Source organism: Boleophthalmus pectinirostris, unplaced genomic scaffold, assembly GCF_026225935.1.
Source record: "Boleophthalmus pectinirostris isolate CB_2022bp ecotype Guang Dong unplaced genomic scaffold, ASM2622593v1 HiC_scaffold_9, whole genome shotgun sequence".
Classification (NCBI taxonomy): Eukaryota; Metazoa; Chordata; class Actinopteri; order Gobiiformes; family Gobiidae; genus Boleophthalmus; species Boleophthalmus pectinirostris.
This window is the reverse complement of record NW_026571541.1, coordinates 15364835-15389501: the sequence shown is the minus strand read 5'-3', so window position 1 is coordinate 15389501 and position 24667 is coordinate 15364835. Positions and strand designations below refer to the sequence as shown.

The window sequence follows — 24667 nt, the reverse complement described above, 5'->3', positions numbered from 1 at the left end:
TACTCTTCATATGTTCCAAAGTAATACAAATGTTTTATATCTATATATCTATATTTATATCTATATAGATATATAGATATATAGACATAGATGGGTATAGATATATAGAAAAATATCGTGGAGGGATTAATTTGATGGATTAAATTGCCACTACAGTATGGGTCAAATGAAGAGGACAAAAACGTATACCTAAGCGCAAGGTATAAATCAGTTTTAACATATTAACAATTACACATACGCTGCATAATTTAGTAAGTAGTACCTTACTGTCATCTGAATTTAGAGTAAATAGACATTTTCTTATGTCCTCTTGTCTTTTGCTTAATTCTTTCTTTCATTCATAGCCTTTGATCACTGTGGCACTGACAGTAATAATTACCATAGTTACGAATAATAAAAATAAATGAGTAGATTGTCAAGTCCTACTTAAATCTGTAACAGTGAAATACAAAGCCTGACATTTAGATCAGCTATGCACTGTAAACTCTGGCTCTGGCCTCCAGCCGCACCTGCTGTGGACCATTACACCCTGATGTGACACAGGCACACCTCTATTTGCATGGCTTCTCTTCAATTACACTTTCATTCTTAACTCACTAAAACAAGTGTAATTAACCTTTAAAAATACTCGAGAATTATGAGAGGAATGTTTGAAACCTCTAAACAATTTCCTACTACATGGCACAAACCATACTTTAAATGAAAACATTGAAGACATCATAGTTGTGGGTAGTATTTATGGTCTACTTGAGATAAGTGCGAACGGTGTGCAGATATCACTACAATGGTTTAAAGTCTGCTTAGGGACAGCATAATTACACACTTAAGAGAATATGCTAATAGTGTCTCTCTTTATGAGTGAGAGAGAGTGTGTCTAATGACAGTAAAAGCCTGCGGTGGGCTCAGTGCACTGTCGGCTGGAGCTCAACACTAATGCAACCTTCCACGCCCCGGTCTGTCTCTCAATGAGTCTGTTCTCCATAGAACTCGCTGCACCATCACAGACTGTGCACAGCTTGAACCATTTACAACCATGGACCATTTATAACTCATGCACAGGGTTTCACAGCATCCACAAACTTTTCAGCAAGCCAGGGCTCAGTCTCAAATTATTTCAAAACTGTACTTAAAACTGCAAGTTTATTAAATTTTAATTAACCAGTAGATGGTCGATGTGAAACCTGCTGTCCCATTCCTCCTCCCCTCACCTGGCCTTTGTTCAGGCTCACCTATGCTTTCTGGTCTTCTTCTGTTAGGCCAGAGCTAGCACAACATCAGACAGCAGTAACATACATAACATCTAGTGGTGATACGTGAGAATACAACGGGGCTGGGTCAGCCAGTCTAACTACAGATGGTACCTTTAATGTATTAATCCATAAAAACATCAAAAGTCATTACAACACAGACTCAACTTGTGTATGCACTACAATACATGCTACAATCATAATAGATATTTTCACTGTTATGATTATAACAATAATGGTAGTTTGGAGAGTAGATTGCCTTTTAAAAAATGATTAAATATGTATGGCATTATTGATATCATGTGCCAAGTACTGCAAATGAAAACATGACTTAACACCCAAAGTTCATTTACATTTTGCATCAAGTTAAAATTAATTTTTAGTGTCCTGATGTATGATGAAGTTATCAGACACAGAGGAGCAAAAATAACTGTTACCATGAACATGCGGTGCCTACACCACCTCCTCATCTACCTCTGCAAATTCTTCTCTGTCTCTGTCAGTGTGCATCTGATACATTGCACACTAGCCCATGTGAGAGGCCAGTCGAAGTACACGGGGTGGGGGTGAGAGTCCGGCCAGGTGCTACTGTGATTGGAGCAGTTGCACATCAGGCCTAGCATAAAGCTATGGCCCATCCACTGACTCCTGCTCCTGGTTTGAGCTCAGATTAAGTGGTCAAACCTCACCAGGGTGCCTCAACACTCAAGATTTCCACAGAGGAAGAATAGATTTATGTCATCTTTGATCATTGCAGAGAGAAAGAGAAAGAGCAAGAGCAAGAGTGAGAGCGAGAGAGAGAGAGGTAATTGAGTAAACAACACCTGTCACCCGAGTCTCACAACCAAAATGAAGCAGGGGCAAATATCTGTATATATGTCTTTCGTAATGAAAATTCCACAAAAACTGAAGCCCTTTTTGAACAAAATATATGTGTGAATTAATATAATCTTATGAAATATTTAAAACATATTGGCCAAATATCATTTCACAGATCATGTAGCGTTCAAAGCATGTAGAGAAGCATTGTATTTCTTTATAAAAATCAATAAATAGTATTCTTTTGACAAGCTGGTAAGCGTTTATGTTATGACTAAGATTCTCAGATTCAGGTTCACAATGATAAGGGAGTATGAAAGTTCCCAAAGACAAGCATAAAACAGACACTTTACAGAGTAAAATACTTGTGTCTGGTTTTAGAAGACCGTTACAAATGTGCTGATGACCCAATTATGAGTGCTCTGACGCATACAAAATACATCTGAAATCTTCTTGATTTGATTGAACTTCAGCAGCAGCCTGTCTGAAAATAGCTTGACAGGATTCAGGATTGCAAAGATAAATTAGCTATTGTTTATGAAAATGACAATAGGCAAATCAGCGAAAAGTTTTAAAATGAGACAAAGATGTGGAACTCACTGCTAAGAATACTTAAATACATTTAGTAGAAAATGGTATGGCAGAAGGTCATGATTTGCATTAAATGGTAGCTATAGAGAGGGAGAGACTGGGCCATGGCATTACTAATGTGATTAATCCAAGTCAAAAATGTGTGCTGCTTTTACCAAGTGGAACAAGTGGTGTTTTGGAGACTGCTGTGAGTCTTCGCCTAAGAGATCATTTCAGCTGTACATGCATTCAATAAAGAAAATGTTCAGCATGTGGTGGTTACATAATTTGGGGTGAAAACAAGCCACTATTGTTTACACATATCCACAACTCAAAAAAAGATGATTGTCCATCTGACAATCAGATATGGTAAAAGTTCAGGATGGATACATAGTGCGAACTATATTTGAGGACGTTGCATGAAGTGGTCTTTATACATCATCTCTAGAACATCTGACAAGGGCTGGGTAATTAATCAAATTGGAATGGAGACTAAGATTCAGTCATGATTCATCGTTGATATGCTTGGCTGTTTGTACTCAAGAGGAAACTGGGCTATTTTTGTTTTAAATGCCAGTAATTTAAAGTCTGTGTTGTTAGTGAACACAAAATCAAGACATTTTTATTTATTGATATATATATCTCCCATCCCTACATCTGACTGGTGTAGCCTTGGAGCTCAGATCCCTGTACTTACGCGTCTACATCACTCATCAACTCGAGCTTGCTGGGAAAAATCTCAGACAGGAGAACTCTGGTGAAGGACCTGCCCAATGATTCCAGTCTGGATTCTAGGTGCTGAGGAATTAAGCAGAAAAAACATGTCTCAAATAGAGCCAGATTTTAATGTTACTTTTCCTGTCTACCACCAGTCTGATAATCAATTTTCAGTTAATGAGAAGAAGGCTTGACCTTTGAAGACTGAAGGCTTTGGTTAATGGAGTACAGCTTTCAGAAGTGTTACATCAGGAGTTTAATGTGTATTACAATATCCATCCTTATCAGTTTATAATATTTATTGTTTACTTGATAGAAATAGATACAACAAACTAATGTGGTAAAACTCTATGAGGACTTGAAAGAAATCAGATTTCACAAAATGCTGTGTTAAAACGGTTAAGCTATAATGAATATTTCTTTATTATACTTCTCATTGATTGCCAGTGGTTTACTTAAAATGTTTATTTAACCTTTAATTCCCTAAGCAAAACATTAAGAACAAAGTCCCATTTACAATATTAAATACAGAGATAAGACAGAATAAGAGGTGATGCTAATAGCTGCATTATCTAAAATAGGAGAGAACAAGCTCCTAGTTTGATAGTCAAGTCTTATTAGAACCACATGTCACCAAACACCTTGTCTGAGCCCAGCCCTCTGGAAACTGTTACAAACCATTGCACAAGAGCCTTAGGGCATGTCTACTGTCGAAATGAGGACACACAAACTCACCTCCAGGACTTTAGGGCTGCCCTGTCGCCCCAGTGAGCCCAGGATCAGGCCCCATCTCTGGGCTGAGCGAGCTTTGTCAATAGCCTGGAGCCTTAACTCTCGCATGGCATTATGGTCATAGTATTCCCTAGAGAACACCTTACTGTAGGGATCGTACCTATGTGCAAAGAAGAGACACACAGTTTTAAAATGGAGCCAAATGTGAAATGCCACACCTTTGTTGTTCATCAAAAGTTGGGAAAAATTAATAAAATCTAATCAGGAAAACCCATCAAGTGTGACGCTAGTGCATCTCGGGGAAAGGCATAATCTCCTTTTCAGCTCCACAACGGCTTCACTTGAGATTAAAATCTTGTTTATGGGAGATACCTGTGATTTGTTCAGGACTGCATCTTTTACACAATGCTATCTCACAGAATACAAATAGGCACTTGCAAAATGCTATGACACTGGAATAAGGAACAGACTGTACAAAAATACATGTGCATTTATAATTTAGTCTAGTGTATTCTACCTAAGAAAATTTTAACTAATTTAAAATAATCCCAAACAGTCTATTTTTAAGTCTTAAGACTATTTTTATTGATTTAACAGCACTTTGTTTTTTATGCATGACCTTATTTTCTCGTAGTTTTTATTTTACCATTATTAACTGCTTTATGTTGCACCACACCATGCAAGTTCCTGGTTTGAATTTTGTTCACTGACAATGACAATAAAACTTCTGATGCAGTTCTAGGCAAGATGATGAAAGGGTTAATTCGATCCTTCCTTCCTTGACATATTGACTTATATATTGTATTTTTAAATTGATAGCTTCGATACACTTGCACATATTAGAAAAGCAAAATAAACAATACCTGTAAGCTGGAACGTCTGGATTTGCGATCATAATAGACTCCAGGTGAAATCTTCCATCTCCGAGATAGCTGGAAAAACATGCATGAAAAATCCAGGTCACAGAACATAAGTGACATTCTGACAGGACGTGCGCAGTATGCCGTATCTGATAAACCAATTTAGTCAATCCCAGCGCTGCCAAGGCTTTTTACCAAGGCTTTTTACCAAGGCTTTAAATTAGAAAGAAGGGCCCGAGGCTGCATGGGAGGATACATGACCCTAATGATTGAAGTCTGCTGTTTACAGACAATGCAAGCCATTCTAATTAACCCTCGACCAGGTGGGGGCAGAGTTCACACACTACTAGTACGCACTAGGCTGTGTAGGTGTCTACAAATACATGGTCAGGTAGAACAGCTTCTCAGCAGCCTTCCTCCTGAGGTCAGTGTGAGAGGATCCCTGCTGTTAGGCTAAGGTCTACGCCTGGTACCCCTCCTCATTACTGCAGTCTCACAAGTGCCATAGAGAGAGCCTGTGCAATTAAACCCACTAATTGGCCAGCGTTTAGAACACCCAGGAACATGCTGCAGGTGGTGGTGGATTATAGATATATAAATTAGAGACACGTCTGCCATATATATTTGGACCTATATGAGCGTGTGCATAAATTCTAATAACAGAATGACAGGGCGGAATAACCTTGAGCTTGACTACTGCTTAGCAACATCCACAGCCTTCAGAAAATTATTCCTCCAACAATAATCCTGCTGCACTGTCAAGCTCTAAAAGGCTCCGACGTTCTCCACAATGAATGATAATACATTCCACTAAGTACTTTCTATTAGACATAAGGATGTGTACAATAAAATCAATTTGAGGTTCAAAGCCAAAACAGCACCGGTTGAGTAATCCAAACCCAACATCATTAAGCTCTTTAAAAGAGGGTTACCTGCTGCTTTGCTCATTATTAATATGCTGATGTTTGCCTGTAGTTTCAACAAAATTAGTTCATATTTTTAATAGCACATTGCGAAGTTAGTTACAGGTTAGGGTAGATAAAAATAATTAGTTTATAATAACAACTTTCTCTCTCTGAATTCTGAAAGTAATGCAGTAATGAGCCTCACATTACAGATTTTTCAACATGCTCAAATCAGTTGAACAGTAACTCATACATTTTCTAATTTGCTTCTGCAAAAATAAACGTGCTGGTACAATAATGACAAGAACCATACCGTTAGAGAATGCACTCTTTAAACCAGAAATTTAGCTGCATAAGATATACTCCACAGATATGTTGCAATATGGTGCCTTCCAGTGCTTTTTCTGTTTTTCTTTCTTTTCTTTCACTTTACTACCCTACTTAAAAGAAGTTTGAAGAGTTGAAAATAAGAAAAATAAGTGCATACTTAGAGTTGTAGCAATTAATCTATATTTCTATACAGTATTTTGTCTGAAAAGTAGACAACACTTCCACCTTTTTACATTTCCTAGTATTGCTTGGTATAATGATGTTTTAGTCATCCCACATTTGGATCACCCTTGGCTGTTTCCATGTGGGCGTATTGGAGGCCTTATTGGAGGCATGATTAGATGTCAGACTGAGCCAGGTCTGGTGACTAGAATGATGTCATCCTCTAGTGGGCTCATGCCACATGTGTGACAATCGCCAGGCTAATTATGAAACCAGGTGGGAAGTGACGGGATGAGTCAAGATTTCCCGATAAATAACAGAAAAAGCAGGAAGAGTTCTAACATGATGGCATTGACGTGGTGGTCCAGGCGAGGGGAGGTGCAGCCCAGAATCTCTCCTGGTGACAAAGGTCGACACTGGGGAACCAGCACATCATAGTCAGGCCTGAGAGCCGCACTCACCGCCTGCAGCACAGAGAAGCAGGGAAACAATAAGAAATGTTGAGCTCACATCAACCTTGAGCCTCCACACAAGCTCCAACAATGGAAACAAACAAAACCCACAATAGAAAAGAGTTTTTTTTTTCTTTCTTATACAAAAACAATACAGAAGAATTTAAGATATAGATTTGTACAGCTAATCTGATTATGTCAAAATCTGAGACAGCTAACGAAAACTTATTTTGAAGAAAACTTTGTCCATCCATCCATTTTCTTCTGCTTTATCCAGGGCCAGGACAGAGCAGGGAGGCCAAGACTTCCCTCTAGCCTCCTTACAATGGGACATGCCCAGGCCATCCAACCTCAGCTAGTTCCTCTCAACATGGAGGAGCAGTGGCTCTACTACGAGCTCCTCCTGTATGACTCAGCTCCTCAATCTATCTCTAAGGGACCCCCCAGCAACTCTCTGGAGGAAACTCATTTTGGCTGCTTGTATCCAGGATCTTGTTATTTTGGTCATTACCCAAAGCTCATGACCATAGGTGAGGGTAGGAATGTAGACTGACTGGTAAATCTAGAGCTTTGCCTTTTGACTCAGCTCCTTCTTTACCACAACAGTCCAAAAAAGCAACCTCATCATTGCAGACGCTGCACCGAACCGCAATCAATCTCACACTCCGACCTACACTCACTCCTGAACAACACCCTGAGATACTTGAACTCCTTCACTTGAGGCAGGGACTCTCCACCACCCGGAGATGGCAAGCCACCTTTCCCCGGTCGAGAACCATGGCCTCGGATTTGGAGGAGCTGAGTTTCATCCCAGCCGCTTCCAAAACCAGTGCATGTTGGAGGTCCTGGTTTGATGAAGCCATCAGGACAACATCATCTGTAAACAGCAGAGATGAGATCCTATGGTTCCCAAACAGGACCCCCTTCGGGCCCTGGCTGCACCTAGAAATTCTGTCCATAAATACAATGTACAGAACCAGTGATAAAGGGCAGCGCTGGCAGAGTCCACCATGCACCGGGAAGAGGTCTGACTTATTGTTAGCAAAGCAAATGCAAATACAGCATGGGACATGGTGAAATGTACGGAGCCCGCCCGATGGGAACGAAATAGTATTTTGAGGCCACGATTTAATATCTTTTTTCGCGTACGTGATCGGGATGTCATCGGGCGGGCTCCGTAGAAATGCCTTCTCCAGATGCACAAAGCACATGTGGACTGGTTGAGCAAACTCCCATGAACCCTCGATCGCCCGATGGAGAGTGTAGAGCAGGTCCAGTGTTCCACAAACAAGACAAAAACAACACTGCTCCTCCTTAATCCGAGGTTCCGACTATTGGTCGGATTCTCCTTTCCAGTACCCTGGAATAGACCTTACTGGGGATGCTGAGGAGTGTAATTCCCCTGTAGTTGGAGCACACCCTCTGGTCCCCCTTCTTAAACAGAGGCACCACCACCCCAATCTTTCATTCCAGAGGTACTGTCCACCAGGCACTGGCTGCCAACCCCAGGCCTGGCTCCAGGGTAGGGCCCCGGCTGCGCCATACCGGGCGACGTCACGATCATGAAAACTTTGTGATTATGTTTAAAAAAAAACAAAAAAAATAATTATTATATATATATATATATATATATATATATATATATATATATATATATATATATATATATATATATATATATATATATGATTCTTTAAGACTGGGATGATAGGGGTTATTTATTACATTTAATTTAAACATTTTAAACTACAAAAAAGCCCAATGTCAACCAGTCTATATTTATTAGTAAGAGCAACAATTAGCTGTGGTTGGAGGTAGGATGAAATGAAATGTACTGAACTAATTTTAAATGCTTGAGTGGGTAATAATAGTGATCGATCAGCCCCTTCCACCCACAGTTTAACCTCAAGAATCCTACACAATAAAAAACATGAAAAATATAGAGGCTTAGATCAACTACAAGGCCAGGCTTCTATATCCACCAATATACACACAGAAGCACTTCAACACTGCTGCATAAGATATGACCCACACGGTTCAGCAGAGTTTAAAAATAACATGACTGTCAGTGTAGGAACAGAGCGGTGTTGGTTCAACATGAGAAATGCTGCAAACATACAGAAAACTCAAGTGGGAGCCTATATAGAGCTGCTTCTGCTGCTTATGCAGTGAACAAAAGCAGGAATCACACTGTGGCTGGATTCATATGTTTTACTTCAATGCACATTTTAGATCCAAAAGCATCAATAACTCTCAGGCTCATATTTGAGGTGAATGCCAAGTTCTCATAAAACATTTATAGTAAAGCTTAGAGATAGGCCGATATATTGGGTTTATTTGCACTTGTAGCATATCGGCTATCGGCCTTGAATGTCCAGCGGATGCAGATATTTTGTTAGGCAGAATCAGTTGCCTAAATATGTATAAAGAATATACACACAAATAAAGCTTTATGTATATATTCTTTATGTGTATATGCATAAAGAATATACACATAAAGCTTTATTTGAACATGTCAGTCCAATGAGAATATTGCAAAAATGATACTAGTAAAACAAAGCATCACAAAAATATACGCAGATCTTAACAGACATCGATTTCTATGGATTCTAAACAAACCGTATCGACGATGAAAATATTTTGATTGATCTCTATTATTATTCCCAGTCATTGTCTTTGTAAAATATACAATAATTTGGAGATTTGCCACACACAGTAGTAATTGGGAAGAAATTAGCTAAAATACATAAAGGAAAAGTGTTATTGCGATTCTTTGTAATGCTTTCCCAATCCTCAAGTGCTACTGTCCTTGCTGTTGTTTGCATAGATTTAAATTTTTCACATTTTTTCTAAAGCAAAATAAATGTTTCCTAACCTTCAAATTCACACCAAAAACAACATTGTGGTTCAAGACCAAAATAATTATATGTGCGTTTGTGTGTTGTCCAAATACTGTTTCTCTCTTTACACAAATATAAAGTGTTCAGATTCTGACTCACAAAATACATTGTTTCAAAAGTCGCTTGTTGCTCCATTACCTGCAGAGCTGCCACAAACTGGATGGTGCTGACGAGTGCCAAAGACTGTCCAGGGGTGAAGTTGAATTTGACCGTGTCCAGGAAGTGTGCATTGTCCATCTGGATGTCCACAAACACATAGAGCATCTTAATTTCTGCTGTGGAGTCTATAGGGACTGCAGAAAGACAGAGACCAAAGTGAAGACAAATGAATTATTCACTGTGTTATGTCAGGTATGCCTGCAGTGTATTCACCATTGATGACAAGCTTTGACATTAACACACAGCACATGTTTGCAGACATGACTTTAAAGGTTTGTATTCAATATGTATTTTTCTCAGCAGTAGGCTCTATCGCATTATAACTCAAAATCATTCTGCGCAGGGCCCTGCACATGAGGCAAGTGATGCAGAGACCTCAATTATTTAGGGAAGGAGAAGGACACATGCGATTACTATTAATGCTATTAATTTCACAGACCATTTCCTACGCACCAGGCCCTAGGAGAGGAAGCTAGCTCAAGATGTGTTTGAGTTAGATTTGTAGAGAAAGTAGGCAAGAGTCCATTTAGAGCAGGCTAAGGCAAGGATAAGGGAGATAAATTGTCATTTAGGATCATTATTGTAATTATCTGTATTTTTTTTGGTAGTTTAGTTGGACAGCAAGAAAATGCAGGCTTTTTGTTATGATTAGGCAAATGGGCCATTACTGTGTGAATATTTTATAAGCAGATGCAGATTGCTTAATGGTCTGGATTAAAACAAAGGGCAGAGAAAAGATGAGAGCAAAAGCCTGATAAGGAAGTAAGACATAAGGCGTGCCACCTCTGATTGCTGTGAACCCATAATTAAAAAAAGAACAGGTACAATATTATAACAATAGTCCTTTCTTCATCTTAGCATGAGGTCAAAATCATACTAAAACTAAAATTTTGTCCTGTTAAAGTGATTTTTTGCAGTATCATTACTTCCTCAAAAGAGTATCCAGTAGGTCTGTAACGATAATCAATTAATCGTGCGATTTTTTCGAAGTTTTAACGAGCTCGATAACTTTTCTGGACGCAATAAATTCGATTTGCATGCTTGTTTTCTCGTCTCTTTCTCTCTCTACCAAAGAGACTGAATGTCAAAAGGCTTCTATCGCCCTCTGACTCCTCTCGTTTAATTAACGTAATGATGCTTGAATGAATGTGCCATCGTAGACTAGACAGATTATTTGTTTATCAACACAGCAGATGCGCGCGCAGCCTGAGTGCAGAAAGCACCGCTGTCTGTGTGGATAATATGAAGCCACAAAGCTAGCACCACTGTCAGAACCAAAACAGTTCATCACTGTGTGCTAATGCCAAATCAACACTAGTGAGTGGGATATGTCTTAATGGCGAGCGCACAAACATCGAGAAGAAATGGCTCAAACCCCAGCAACCGACATACTCCCATACACAACTAGTATGGCCCCCGAGAGAGTAAGAAATCCACTGAAATCCCACAAGACACCGGCATGATACCAGACAGGACAGCAGCTCCCTCATAGCGAAATAGGATCATGTAGAGTGGGTTAATACGAACACTACAAGACCAAAATGACGAGGCTCACGGCAGCAGACACAGAGAGAGGGGCCACAATATTCCAATGTAACTCAATGACTAAAATAACTTTTATGGGCAATTTTGTTACAGAGACTTAACAATCCATTTATTTATTGTTTTGGTTGAGGATGGTTTAGCAATGGTTTATTCAAATTTATTTTTGCTGCTTGCTGAATAACAGACTACATTAGGCTATTTTTATGTTAACAAGTCTATTTTATTTAGGCCTGTTGTTTTTGGTTGTCTTACAGTTCCTGTGTTAAATGCTCTTTATTGATCTTTGAGAGGGTGTATTTGCATTTTTATTCCATGGTCATTATATTAAGTTGAAAATGGTCTCAAAATGTTTATCGCAATAAATTCTTGGTCAATTAATCATCCAGCAAAATCTGTTATTGTTACAGGCCTAGTATCTAGTTTCAATATTAGTTGTGGTATCAATTAGTACTGATGACACGTGTAATCCAGAAGAAGTTGTTGGTGTCCAGAGTTCTAGAGAAAATGACCAGCAACATATCACAGTTGTCCTGACAGTTTCATACAGTTTCTTATTCTACTGAGAAAAATTTTTAAGGGTGATTCTATAATCAGGGGCACATTTCCCTTCAATAAAAAAAAAAAAAAAAAAAAAAAAAGGTTTTGTTTTGTTGCTAACATAATTACATATTTTCAAAATAGACCCCCGAGGGGACATAAAAAATTATTAGGTCAGTTTAAACTTTTGTAATTTTAAAATTACTCATGTTTTAAAAGTGTTTAAATAACTATTTTGTCAACTAGGGAACAGGTCATTGACACTTCATATTGATATGTTCTCAAAGTATCACACTTTTGATATCAGATTTCTTTGAAAGGTTTTTTGTCCTTTTGACACTGGCTCTAGTGTTTTTTTGTGACTGATTCAAAACGGGGAATTCTGATCAGTTTAATGATGAATGCTCACCATGACTGACACTTACACTTTCATGTACAACTTTAAAAATGACACATATATACATTATTTGTTGTATTTGGGTATTGTGTATTTGAGTGACGCCCTCTGTCATTTTTATACAAAACAACCAAATACTCAAGGAATTATGGCCCAAAAAAGATCCAGATGATATGAGTATTTTTCAAATGTGTTTGATGAAATCTGGAATTTATTGAACATGAATGAAAAAGCTTCAACACTTTAGATAAAGTAAGAAAAATCTGCTTCAAAAGCCTAAAAACAACTGCCTCTAAATCACCAATGTCAACTGGACAATGCCGATTTTATAATGAAGTCTATGGGAAGCAATACCCATTTGAGATTTTGCAACATTTTAGGATGTTGTGTTTATTACAGAGGTGAGACAACCCCCACATTACCATGGCCTATTGCTGCATACCTGTTACCAAATCCAAAATTTTATGTAATTTTACAAAAATATGTGTGCTATCCAGTTGATGTCTGAAAGGTTCTGAAACTGGGTTTGAAGTAAAACAGGATGATACTTTTAAAGAAATGAGTTAAACCTGAAAAATGTAATGGCTAAGGCTTCACTGTGGTGTTGAGTTTGTGACTATAGACTGAATCATTGCAGATTTATGAGGTATTATCCACGGCGTTACCCAGTTAACAAATTTTTTTTGGATGAACATATATGGAAGTATTCAATATTCAAGTGACGGCACAAAAGTTTTAAAACATTTAAATCAGTCTTTTCTAACATTTAGGATGTTAAATTAGACAGAATTTTCCACTCCGATGTGGATTTTGGGACTTATAATTTAGGCGAACCTTTGAAATTTGAAAAGCGGACAAGCAAAAAAGGCTCTCTACAGCATATACATGGATTGATTCTGCAATAATGAGCGGCTAGCACTCATGCCTCACAGCAAGAAGGTTCTGGGTCCTTTCTGTGTGAAGTTTGCATGTTTCTCCCCATATCTGGATGGGTTTTTTTTTCAGGCGCTCTAGTTTCCCCCATCAACCAAAAACATGCTACATAGGTCTCCAAGAAGAAAAGCTGATAGCTGAGATCAATTAAATACACTCAATTAACCTGCCCAGGGACTACAGGTGGAAATTAGCACTGGTGCTACAACCTGGTACAATGCATCTCTCCTGTTAAGGTTAATGTAGATTGTGCACTGTCCCTGTCTCATTAAATAAATAAACTAAAACTAAACTATAACTTAATTAAATAATCAATAATGCTATCAGGTCACCAAATTTTCTCCAAAAAGGGACTCCTACTGAGAGAGTACAGGGTAAGGCCAGCCCACAGAACACTGTCAAGTCTCAGTTTGGAAATATGATCAGTACTATACATGGGCATCGCGTCCAAAGTTGTTATTTCAATTAGTTGATGTTATGTCAATTAGCATGTGTGTATGTTCTCTTTGACAAAATGCTGACAACTACCCTCTTCCAACAGCCAGTGTATCTGATCAGATCTGGGCCCTTCACTGTGACAACCCAGCCTTAACAGAACAAGTACAAGGTAAGGCCAGTCCACAACAGAGTGTAAATTAACTTTGAAACCAAAGAGTGATCTAACTTTGATGTACAGTGTGATCTGTTATATAATATGTGTATAATTACTTTTGGTAACAACCCTCAAGGATTGCCTGCAAATAGAAATGGGTAATTACATTTATTTTAAAGCTCCTTAATCTAAAATAACATGCATCCTCTTACAGCCAGTGTATCTGGTCCACTCTGGGCATTTCACTGTTTACTTCAGGACAACTGCCCCCAAGTATGTGTCTCCATCCACAAACTGGAGCAGGATCTTCAATCAGAGAAGTGGTACCAAACACCCTGGTCCCTGGACAACCACTGACCCACAGTGTGCTCCTACACCAGCCAAACATCAGCAGGCAGAGAAGAAAGGGCCGAAGAAACAATGGCCATGTTGGATAACCCTCGACTCCAACTGTGATGCTACACCAGCAACACGTTTGCATATCCAGGTGGAGAGAAGAAGGCAGAAGAGACAGCGGCCATGTTGGATGACCCTTGACTCTGACTGTGGTCCTGCCTCAGCCAAACGTATCGGAATGAGTGAGAAGAGTGGCGAGAAGAAGAACAGACCTACTCTGGACAGAGTCCTCCCAGAGACCAAGAGGAGGAGAGTCCTGAGCAGGATAGAGGAGCGGGAGTTTAACATTTTCAGTCCTACAGGCTACCAGATTGTTCAGGAGAGACTAAACACAAGCACAGCAACAGCAGCTCAGCCCATGAACAGTCCAACGAAAAATCAAAAGTCCAGTCACACCAAGATCCAAATTCTGCTGTTCATAAGAAGAATCCTGAAAAGAGCCAAGTGGACATTCCTGGAGACAATACAGAGACAACTCAAACAGAAAGTTCCAAGAGTCACTGGACACAAACACAGCTGCAGCAGCCCACAGCTCACTGCTCAGGTATTTTACGCTTATTTAAAACACACAGATTACAATATGCCACCTGTTTTCATGGTACATTGTGATGCAGTGATTCCTTTTGCAACAGTTTTGTTCATTCTGTCAGTTATTTTGCAGTGATCTGAAACTTCACACATTGTCCAAAACAAAATCAGTCCATCTCCAGTCACTCCAAACACAGCAGCAGCAACACATAGCTCACTGGTCACAGGTATTTTCAACGCTTTATTAAAAACACAATTTGTTTCCATGACAAATTATGTTGCTGTGATTTCTTTTACAGCAATAACAACAAAGTTCATTCTATCGTTTTATTTTGCAGTGATCTGAAAAATGCCTGTTAGGCTCAAGAGTCAACCAAAGAACAGACAGAGAAGAGTCTGACTAAAAACAAAGAGTCTAGAAACACCAAGATCCAAATTTTACAGTTCAGAAGAAAAGTCCTGAACAAGGCCAGAAGAAAACTACAAAAAAATAAATAAATACAGAAACAACTTAAGCACAAAGTCCAGGACAAGGCCCAGATCCATGTACACAAACAGCCCCAGAACAATGTCCATGAACAGATCCTTGAGAAAGTCCATGAACAGGCCCAGGAAAAAGTCCAGAAGGGAGTCCTGGTGAAGATCCAGGCAGATATCCAGATTACCATCAATGGTCAAGCTGGCAAGAGCAAAGTCCAAAGCCAGACTTTAATCAGTTCTTCAGTCTGTCCTTACCCAAATTCACACAATCTGATCTAATACATTATAATCACATTAAACATCACTATATGCCCTGATTTACTCCCCCCACCACATTCAATCCACAGACTTCTTACACTGACTCATGTCCTCCAAAATTACAGATATCCAATTACAGTTTACTTCATCTGGAGCTGCAGTCTCTGGAGACTACTCTCTATCTCAGTGGTACCTCTCCAATAAAAAAAATCAGTTACTCAACTCCTGGTTCTTTTTGTATATTTTCTCAAACTATCTGCTTGTAGGAACTTCTTCCACTCTTGCTAAATCCAATTTTTCCAGTAACAGCTCTACTGTTTTTCATTGTACTCAGGTCAAGTCTCTGTGCATCTTTTTCAACAGTGCACTTTCCTTCCACTCTAAAGTTACCCGTTTAGCCTACTTTCACTTCTGTAATATCTCTTGTTTCTACCCTTCTCTCACACTCTTCGTTTAGGTCTCCCCAGTAAACCCCTTCAAAAACTTTCTCCAGCTTTACTCACCCCTCTGTCTTCACTTCTTCCTTGTGTCTGCTGGCATGCCCCAAGACTCTATCCTGGGGCTCCTCCTATTCATTGTTCACGTTTTTCAGCTTGGCTTAATCTTCTCCTAGCTCAATGTCCATTTTCACTACAACTTCATTGGCTCTCCATAGAAAAATGAGCCAAATAATTCTAGAACTTTCTCCCTCTGGACCTCTGGGACATGGACACCCTTCCACTCTTCAAATCCAGACAATTGTACACCCTGCATATTTTAGGAAATAAAACGAAAGAACCAAAAATATAGCACAATGTACTAAATTAAAAATATCACATTGAACTGCTTCTGTAAAATGTGTTCTTTTAAACGTACAATATAATTTCTTCAATAGCAGACAAAAACTGAAGGAATGAAGAGAAGGTGAACTGGAAAAGGGAGCAGTTCAATTGGTGGACGACTGAACGATTTATCTGTGTGAATTACAACGCATGGGAGGAGAAGAAAGGAGTGGAAAAAGTAATAGGATACCATGAGTTGTGGAGATAGAGCTATGTGAATGGTCAATTATCGGGCACCATAAGTGTAGAGTAGGTCCATGCGTCACAGAACTGCAATGGAAGTAACAGGAGGGGGTTTAAAGAGGTGGGCTTTACTGGAGGAACTTCATAACACTAGAAATGAGCAGAAAAGTTGAGTTAATCCTGGTTTACATTTAGGTGAGCTGCTTGCTTATTGACCCTTAAAAAGAAGAGTGGCATTGATCTGCATTAGTGGTCAAAGAGCACTTAAAAGGTGTAATCAGAGTTGCAGTCAAATAGATGATCAAAACTGAGAAAGGATTTAAGTCATTTGTACATTTCACCTGTAATGTCACTAGGCTCATAAAAACAAATGGAGAAACTATAACTAACAAAAGGTTAGACCAAATGACCCTGAAGAGAGGTATTATGAGACATGAAATATAAACTTGACTTTTTGATTTTTGATAGAAAATCGTGGTAAATATGAGCAGTAACTGTCACGGCTTATTACAGTGGCCAAGTGTGGCAGAGTATGTCAAAATGATTCTAATATATTAATCATATCCACTTAATGCATATTTTTATCTGGAAAAATCTGTGTATGTATTTTTTTATTTAATCACAGGTTTTTTTCCATATTATTACATAAGATGCACTTGAAAACCTATTTTTGCCAAGAAAACACTATGCCCCTGTGTCTATTTGGTCATTTTACAGGTCAAATTTCTGTCAGATATTTCTTGGTTAACTGGACTCAGGTGCAAGGTTCGACGATTTACATTAAAAAACAGCAAATGTTATTCTGCACACAATGTTCGGCAGAAGGTGCACTACGATGACAAAAGATGAGAAGGCAGCAATATTCAAGTGTAGATATGTGCCAGAGGAAATGAAAAGAGAATAAAAGAGCAGCAGAGGCAGTCCCAGCGAGTGAGTCAGTGTCTTTAATCTGCCACAGGTGTCCAACAGTCCACAACAGACAGACAGGCAGGGAGCACACAAACACGCTGCTTTATGTGGAAATGAATCAGCCAGGGTTGACAAAAAATGAAAATACTAAGAGAAAATTATCAAAACTAGATACCCAATGAAGTATCAATAGTGAAAAAACACACAGTGGACAACATTTCCTTAGCTTGATCTATCAGAGCTACAAACCACATAATATTATCAATAATATATTATATGTCAAAAATCACAGCCATTAAAGTATCAAAATCTATATCTAGAATCAAACCTTTGTATAAAAATTTAGTTTAAAATGTAAATTTCATGTGCTGTAGTCTCAGCAAACACAAAAAGAAATGCAAAGAATATTTAATTGGACATTCAACTTAAACTTGTGCCTTGTGATTAGATGCATTCACTGGTTTGATATGAAGTAAGTAAGTAAGTATTTATATAGCACTTTCACAGACATTTTCTGTCCCCAAAGACACTTTACACAGCATTATTCATTCAGCATTATTCATTCACTCTATACCCTGGTGATGGTAAGCTACTATTGTAGCCACAGCTGCCTTGGGGCAATGTGGGAGAAGTGTCTTGCCTAAGGACACAATGATTGAATTGATTTTATTTAATTCACCATGACTATCAACTGTTTTATGGAGACCTGTATAGCATGTTTTGGGTTGATGGGGGAAACCCATCCAGACACGGGGAGAAACATGCCCGGGTGACCTGGGGATCGAACCTAGAACCTTCTTGCTGTGAGGCATGAGTGCTAGCCACTCAGCCACCGTGTCGCCAATATGAAGCATCCGCAGCTTGACCCTAGGTGAAAGAATTAACCACACTAGAGAGGAAAGTTAGATGAAGCACAGGAAGCATTGAGATTCTGTTGGTTATTTCTGGTATTTTGAAAAGGGGAGGCTATTGTGGCGGGGAGGTATCAAAAGTATTGATTTAGCATTTCCTCCATGTTCAGACAGTGGGAGTGAGGTGAAGGCCCTAAAGAACAGCTTGAGGTTTTCAAAGGACGACTCTAATGCATGTTCTCTATTGATCCACTGAAGAAATGTGAAGTCCAGGCTCCAAAGGTCTGCTGCACTTTCCCATTGTGGAGGTAGGCGGCTTGTGCTAACTAGTTATATTTTTCCGTTGATCGATAGATACGGCTATTTGTCTCCGCTGATTTCAGCTGTGCTACCTGCTTGCTGTTGACAATGAGTAAAAACATATTAAAATGACACTCACTCAGGCAACTGTGGCCATAGTGCACCATGAAGTCGGCTCCCAAGGCTCGAGCAGTGAAGTCGTCTACACAGCAGGCCCCGTATGTCACGTCCCCCATCACAATAGTGTCTGCCTCCGTGAACCTACACACATGTACAAAGACACTCATCAGTCCCAATCCATTGAAGTGAAAGACCGTTGCTGCCTCCTGTTGCTGGTTACCATAGAGATCAATGCAGATGACATCACAGCAAGTACAATGTGATTATGAGACAGTTGAATGGGATCAATCATGAACCCAAATTGTTCCAGACATGTTAGTGTTGTGTCTCTAATAAACACACACACTATCTATCTCTCTCTATATATATATGTACATATATATATATATATATGTACATATATATGTGTACATATGTATATGTGTGTGTGTGTGCATATATATGTGTGTATGTGTATATATATATATATATATATATATATATATATATATATATATATATATATATATATATATATATATATATACATATATACATACATATATATATAGTCAATGGGAATGGGAACATTACATCTACATTTATACCATTTCACAATGTTTACCTCATTACCTCATCACTCAAAAAAGGGGCAACTACTGTTTTGTTTATTAGTACCACTTAAGTTTCCAGCCTCACGTTATACCAACTATTTTAAGCCGCTGCTCAATGCAGTGCAATCGGTCCAGACAGCAGTGTATAGTATTGTCACTCAATAGCTGAGTCACTGTATAACAAAATTAGACATGGCCATAATTGAGCTCCTTATGACCAGTCAATGGCTGTAAAGCACACGCTGTCTGTGTTCAGCTGCAGATGAGGGTTAGTAAATCATCAGTTATTCTAGCTCTAGAAACAGACAAATGTTGAGAAGAGCAAGAGTTGGCAGTAGCAGAAGCTGATTAAATTGGTCCAGTCAAGGTCCGTTCCCGGTCCGGTCAATGTAGCTGGACATAAGAAACATCAGGACAATCTGTGGCTTTAACTGTTTACAGCTAGATTTCATCATCTCAAATGAACCATTTCCTGGAAGAGAAGCAACATGGGAGAGAAGCCATTCTTAAATCAAATAAGGAATCTTGCTCTATATACTGTACAGCTGTACAACAGCTCACCCTAATGTAAAAGATAACCTCTGTTACACTATCTCCTGAGCACACCTTGTACATATTTTCTATTACTTGTACATAGAAGTATTTTTGTATCTCATTTACGCAGCTTTTAGTTATTTAATTGCTCTTACATTTGTAATTGGTTAGATTGTGTTCCCATGTGGATCAATAAAGTTTGTCTAAAATTACATAAGCTTAGGTTCTTTGTGGGAAAAGAATACAGAAAAGTGATAAGTATAGCATGTAATTGGTTGTAAATGGACTCACCCAGCCTGGTATTAGAGATTTAGACCGGACAAAAGGGGACAGCATCTGATTTTATGACATCATATTTTAGTATGTTGTGAAAGCCAAGGGTTTATATCAACAACCATGTCTTATTTAGCGCTGACTAAAACCAGAGTTCGATCAACTCATTTAGTTTTTTATTGAGACACTCTCATCATATTTTGTATGGGAGTAGAGAGGGGGTCTGTTTATTTGCCTGCCCCTTCTCCTCTAATATCAGCTCTTGTGTGAAGAGCAGCATAGACCAGCTGAGCCCAAGGCTACACGCACACTGATAAAACAGCACAGCTCATAAACTAACATTAGCCTCAAATATCCTGTAGATTGGAATCAATTAGCCTCTCCGGTAAAGACTGATATTGAGTTTGTCCATGTAGGAACATGTAGGAGGGTTTAGGGCTCTTGCCTGGTAAACCAACTGACTTTCTCTATGCGGTGACAATGTACAATATACAATTTACACATAGGTTTTTAAAGGTCTTGCTAACTAGTGTTGCCCTCTCCATTTATACAGGCAGACTTAATCCATTTTGATACAGCGTTGTCACACAATACTAAAATGTCTTTTAAATTTACATTCTATGATTTTTTTTTTTTCATTTTCATAACGCAACTGAAAATAAATAACTTCACATTACCATATTAGGTATTTAACTAAGCAGTAAGTAAGTACATATTATGACATGCATCAGCAGACTTCCCAATACCCCCAAGACAATTTACACTGTGGAAATCTCAATATGACACATCATTATTCTGTCTAATCAGGTTTCTATGCAACACAGAGCAGAACCATTAGTAAGTCATCTCTTGGGCAGCAGCATGCATTTCTAGTTATTTTCCAGTATTATTTCATGCTAATAAATGTGAAGAATGTGATTAGGAGGCCTATGTGAGACATGAGATGCTACCAGGACATGGATAATTACCATGCAATGTATAGCCTGTATCCCACTGGGAAAAGAACTATCCAAGGGCATGATGTTCCAATGTGTCAGACTCACAGTGCATGTACTTTGTGGTATGTGCTCCCCTATTTCTGCATCTGTCCTGTGTCTCCTGTGTATTTCAGTGCCCCTTCATGATTATTGGCTTGACTCATATCGGCCTACCACAGCTATTGCAACTGAAACGCCATTAAGATCTAATTAAGATGTCAAACAAGTCTGTGAACTCCATAACTGCATTTGGTAATTAGGTCTTTAGCGCACAATTCAATATGGGTGAGAAATTGCCAAGCGATTTACAACTTTGATATAAAACTAATGGGCTTGGTGCTAGGAGCCAATACAAAACTGACTGTGACCAGTTCATTTACAGGATTCACTGAGAGTTACGACCACCAGCCGCTGCACACTCATTGGACAATCATTATGCCTGTTCAGAATACAATCTAAATGTGTAAACATATGAAATAATAATTTACCTCTTGCTGTTCCAAAAATGTAATGCAATCCTAAAGATGATCACCATGCCAGCAAGACAGCATGGTCCATTTATTAAATACATTTTATTCATTATGTTATACATATATTTAAAGACAGGTTAACCATGTTCTTGGTCTTGGTATTGTTTCTATCTGGATCAGTCTGACTAGTAAAGTAAGGCATACATTTCACAACTGACTGAAAGCCACACACTCCAAAGAAAAGAAAAGAGCCATTACACATATTTGCATTCACATTACACACAAACTAGGGCAGGCTTTAGGATACAGTTATGTTTTTTTTATTACCTGAAGCCTCACTAGATTACATTTTGAAATATCAAAAATAGTAAGTTATATTATGCAGCTCTAGTCAACATCAAGTTCAGAGGTGTTCAAAGCAAATGAGCAGTGACACTTAAAGAAATATAGAAATACAATAATTGCCGTAGTTTTCAAACACAACTAAACATAGTATCAATCTACAACCTTATTTTTTCACATGTATTGACCTGTTTTATTTACTTTCTAAACCTTTCAAAAACAAACTTTGAAATGGAAAACTGCAGAGAAACACACAGCTCTTGGACACACTCCACCTTGTGATGTTGTCAGTGATGAGATTTCCTCCTTAATAAAAGTCTTATAAAATGCACAAAGGTGGGCTCAAAAATAGCTGAGGGGAGACAGCATTTGGCTTTAAAGAATCAAAACATATTAACAACAATGGATCCTCTCCAACTATCTCCTTTGAAAATTCTTCTAAGGCCAGAAACTCCAATCAGCTGCAGTCAACAGGTGTGCTAATACAATTTGCCCATTTGCATGCCTCCTTATTTGACACAGTGATGGTTTAATTTACTCAACAGCAACTTTGGTAGCAGAGTATTAAAGGAAAAGAAACTAAAGGAAATGGCTAACGATGTTGAATACTTTAGGGTGTGATTTTCAGTTTCTCCTCGGAAAAGTTCATCACTCTCCTCTCACCAATGTTGTAGTGAATGTTGCAAATTTGTGGAATATAGATATAATATACATATGGACTGCACCAAAATTCACCTAAAACATGTAAAATGGAAATATGAGAGGAGGCATAACCTAATGTCATGTACGTGTATGATGCTCTATAATAATGTGACTAGCCCTGACCCCCTCCTGGAAGAGGACAGCACTGATGCGCCCTCACCGCCCCTGTCTTTTAGCTGTTCTGTATCTGTGTAGATGGTCTGGACTGGCTGTGTGACTTTTGCATCCCTGATCTAATAATAGCAGATGTAGCAGAGCAGTCTCTTGGGAAACACACTGACAAGCAGGTCAGCGAGGTGGGTGCAGGTGTGCAGCACTTCTCTGAGCTGCTGCCACTGAGGCTCTGCAGACAGACAGCTCAAATGAACATGTGTGCCAACACACGCCTGTCACTCAACCTCACCTCTGAATGTTTAAGGAATCAATTCCTCTGAGGAAAATACTGCTAATATTACTGGCAATAAACAGAAGTTAGGTTAAGTTAAATATATTCAGTAATTAATAATAAAACTACACTTTTTCCTTTTAAAATATTAAATTTGTTGATTTGTGTTTTCACCAAAAGAGATTATAGTGACAACACTGGCACAAGTGTTTTAACAAGCAAAATAAATCATAGCATTGATGTTTGTATACATTAATTATACAATTTTTATTGAAGCGCTTCAAGACACCAATTGTTGTAAAATAAGATAAACCAGTATGTCTATAAAATAAGGAGACATAAGGATAAACATTCAGTGAATCTGAGCACTGAATGCTAGCAATAACATGATTGTTAATAACTAATTAATGCTCAAGTTTGCAAATGTTAACAATACTGACATCGTGATGTCATTTGGCACAGCGACAGGGAGGTTTAATAGTGCTTAAATATGGTACATTGAGTTTCAACATTCTCTTCAACTATAGCAAGGAGAGAGATAATCTTTTCCCACTAAAATTAAATCAATAAAAGTCAAATAAACTCTGAGTTGCTGTTGTGTACAAGTGAAGATTGACCACAGGATCAGGATCATCTATAATCTACCTTCACCCACAAACTAGTCCCTCATAAAAAATACATTTGTCAGTTGACAGTGGGAAGATTAAATGATCAAGTAATGTTGTCATGCCATGTATGTGTCTCTCATGAACAAGAGGTCAAGCCGATGTAGGGTTCCTCTATCTGACATACAAAACACACACAACTACATGTTATTTATAGCAGCCTTATTCAATTTGCTGCATAAAAGCAGTTAGGCAAATTTTGCTATGACTTATTATTTGAAATCTCTGGAGCCTACAACCTGCAGTGTAGCTAATCTTTTTTGGGGATCTTCAAAAATAATAAAGGACAGTAAATGTGGTTTGATATGTTGGTTATCAGATCTGAGAGCGCTAAAGACCGGAAACAGGATAAGAGACCAAAGTGTGTGTTGAGATAGAGGGTATTAGTGCTGCTCCACAGGGGGAAAGCACATGTTAACGCTCCTGCACTGGATCAACTCTTACAATGACTAGAGCTTATTCATTATGTCTCTGGACTGACTGTAAACCAGCAAAATATATATAGGCCCTTTGAGCATTTTAAAACATAATATCGTTTTGTGATTTTGTGTTAAACAGTGCTAACCTGTCAGAAAAGTTTGCAGTTCTGAAAATGAAAACAATTAACTCATGAAATATAATTAAGCAGAGATGTGTTTATTTACTTTTTTTTTTTTTTTATAACACAACATAAGATCACATTTAGGTCAACAATAATATCATAATGGGAAAATACAGTTGTCTTAACATTTTCATGCTCAAGTCCAAAGGTCAGGACTGGTCTGGAGCTAAATAAAAAACATAAAATAGATCTTTTGTGATGTTCAGTCTTGTCCATGACACAGACACTACTTTTACGTCTTTTCTTGAGGGAATCAATTGTTCCTTCATGACGGCTGAGCACATTTCCAAGGTGCTATCCTGTCAAGAAATTATTTTACACGATGTCAGCACCTATCAGAACTCCCATTGTGTCTGGACATGATGTACCTCTCCATCACATGGGATCCAGGTGACCAGAGGGTGGAGCAGAGCCACAGCCTT

At 38.5% G+C, this 24667-nt stretch overlaps 1 protein-coding gene across 2 annotated transcripts in view; it reads right to left on the bottom strand.

The window, feature by feature from the left end:
• Positions 1-24667, bottom strand: part of dph1 (diphthamide biosynthesis 1) — a 48427-nt gene that overhangs the window by 13301 nt on the left and 10459 nt on the right. For both annotated transcript variants that reach the window (XM_055147940.1, XM_055147938.1), the window contains exons 3-8: positions 18723-18844; positions 9833-9987; positions 6685-6806; positions 4949-5017; positions 4089-4245; positions 3334-3434 (exon numbers count right to left, since the gene is read on the bottom strand). In XM_055147940.1, the coding sequence (XP_055003915.1) occupies positions 3334-3434; positions 4089-4245; positions 4949-5017; positions 6685-6806; positions 9833-9987; positions 18723-18844 (726 nt within the window). The remainder of the gene's footprint in view (positions 1-3333; positions 3435-4088; positions 4246-4948; positions 5018-6684; positions 6807-9832; positions 9988-18722; positions 18845-24667) is intronic.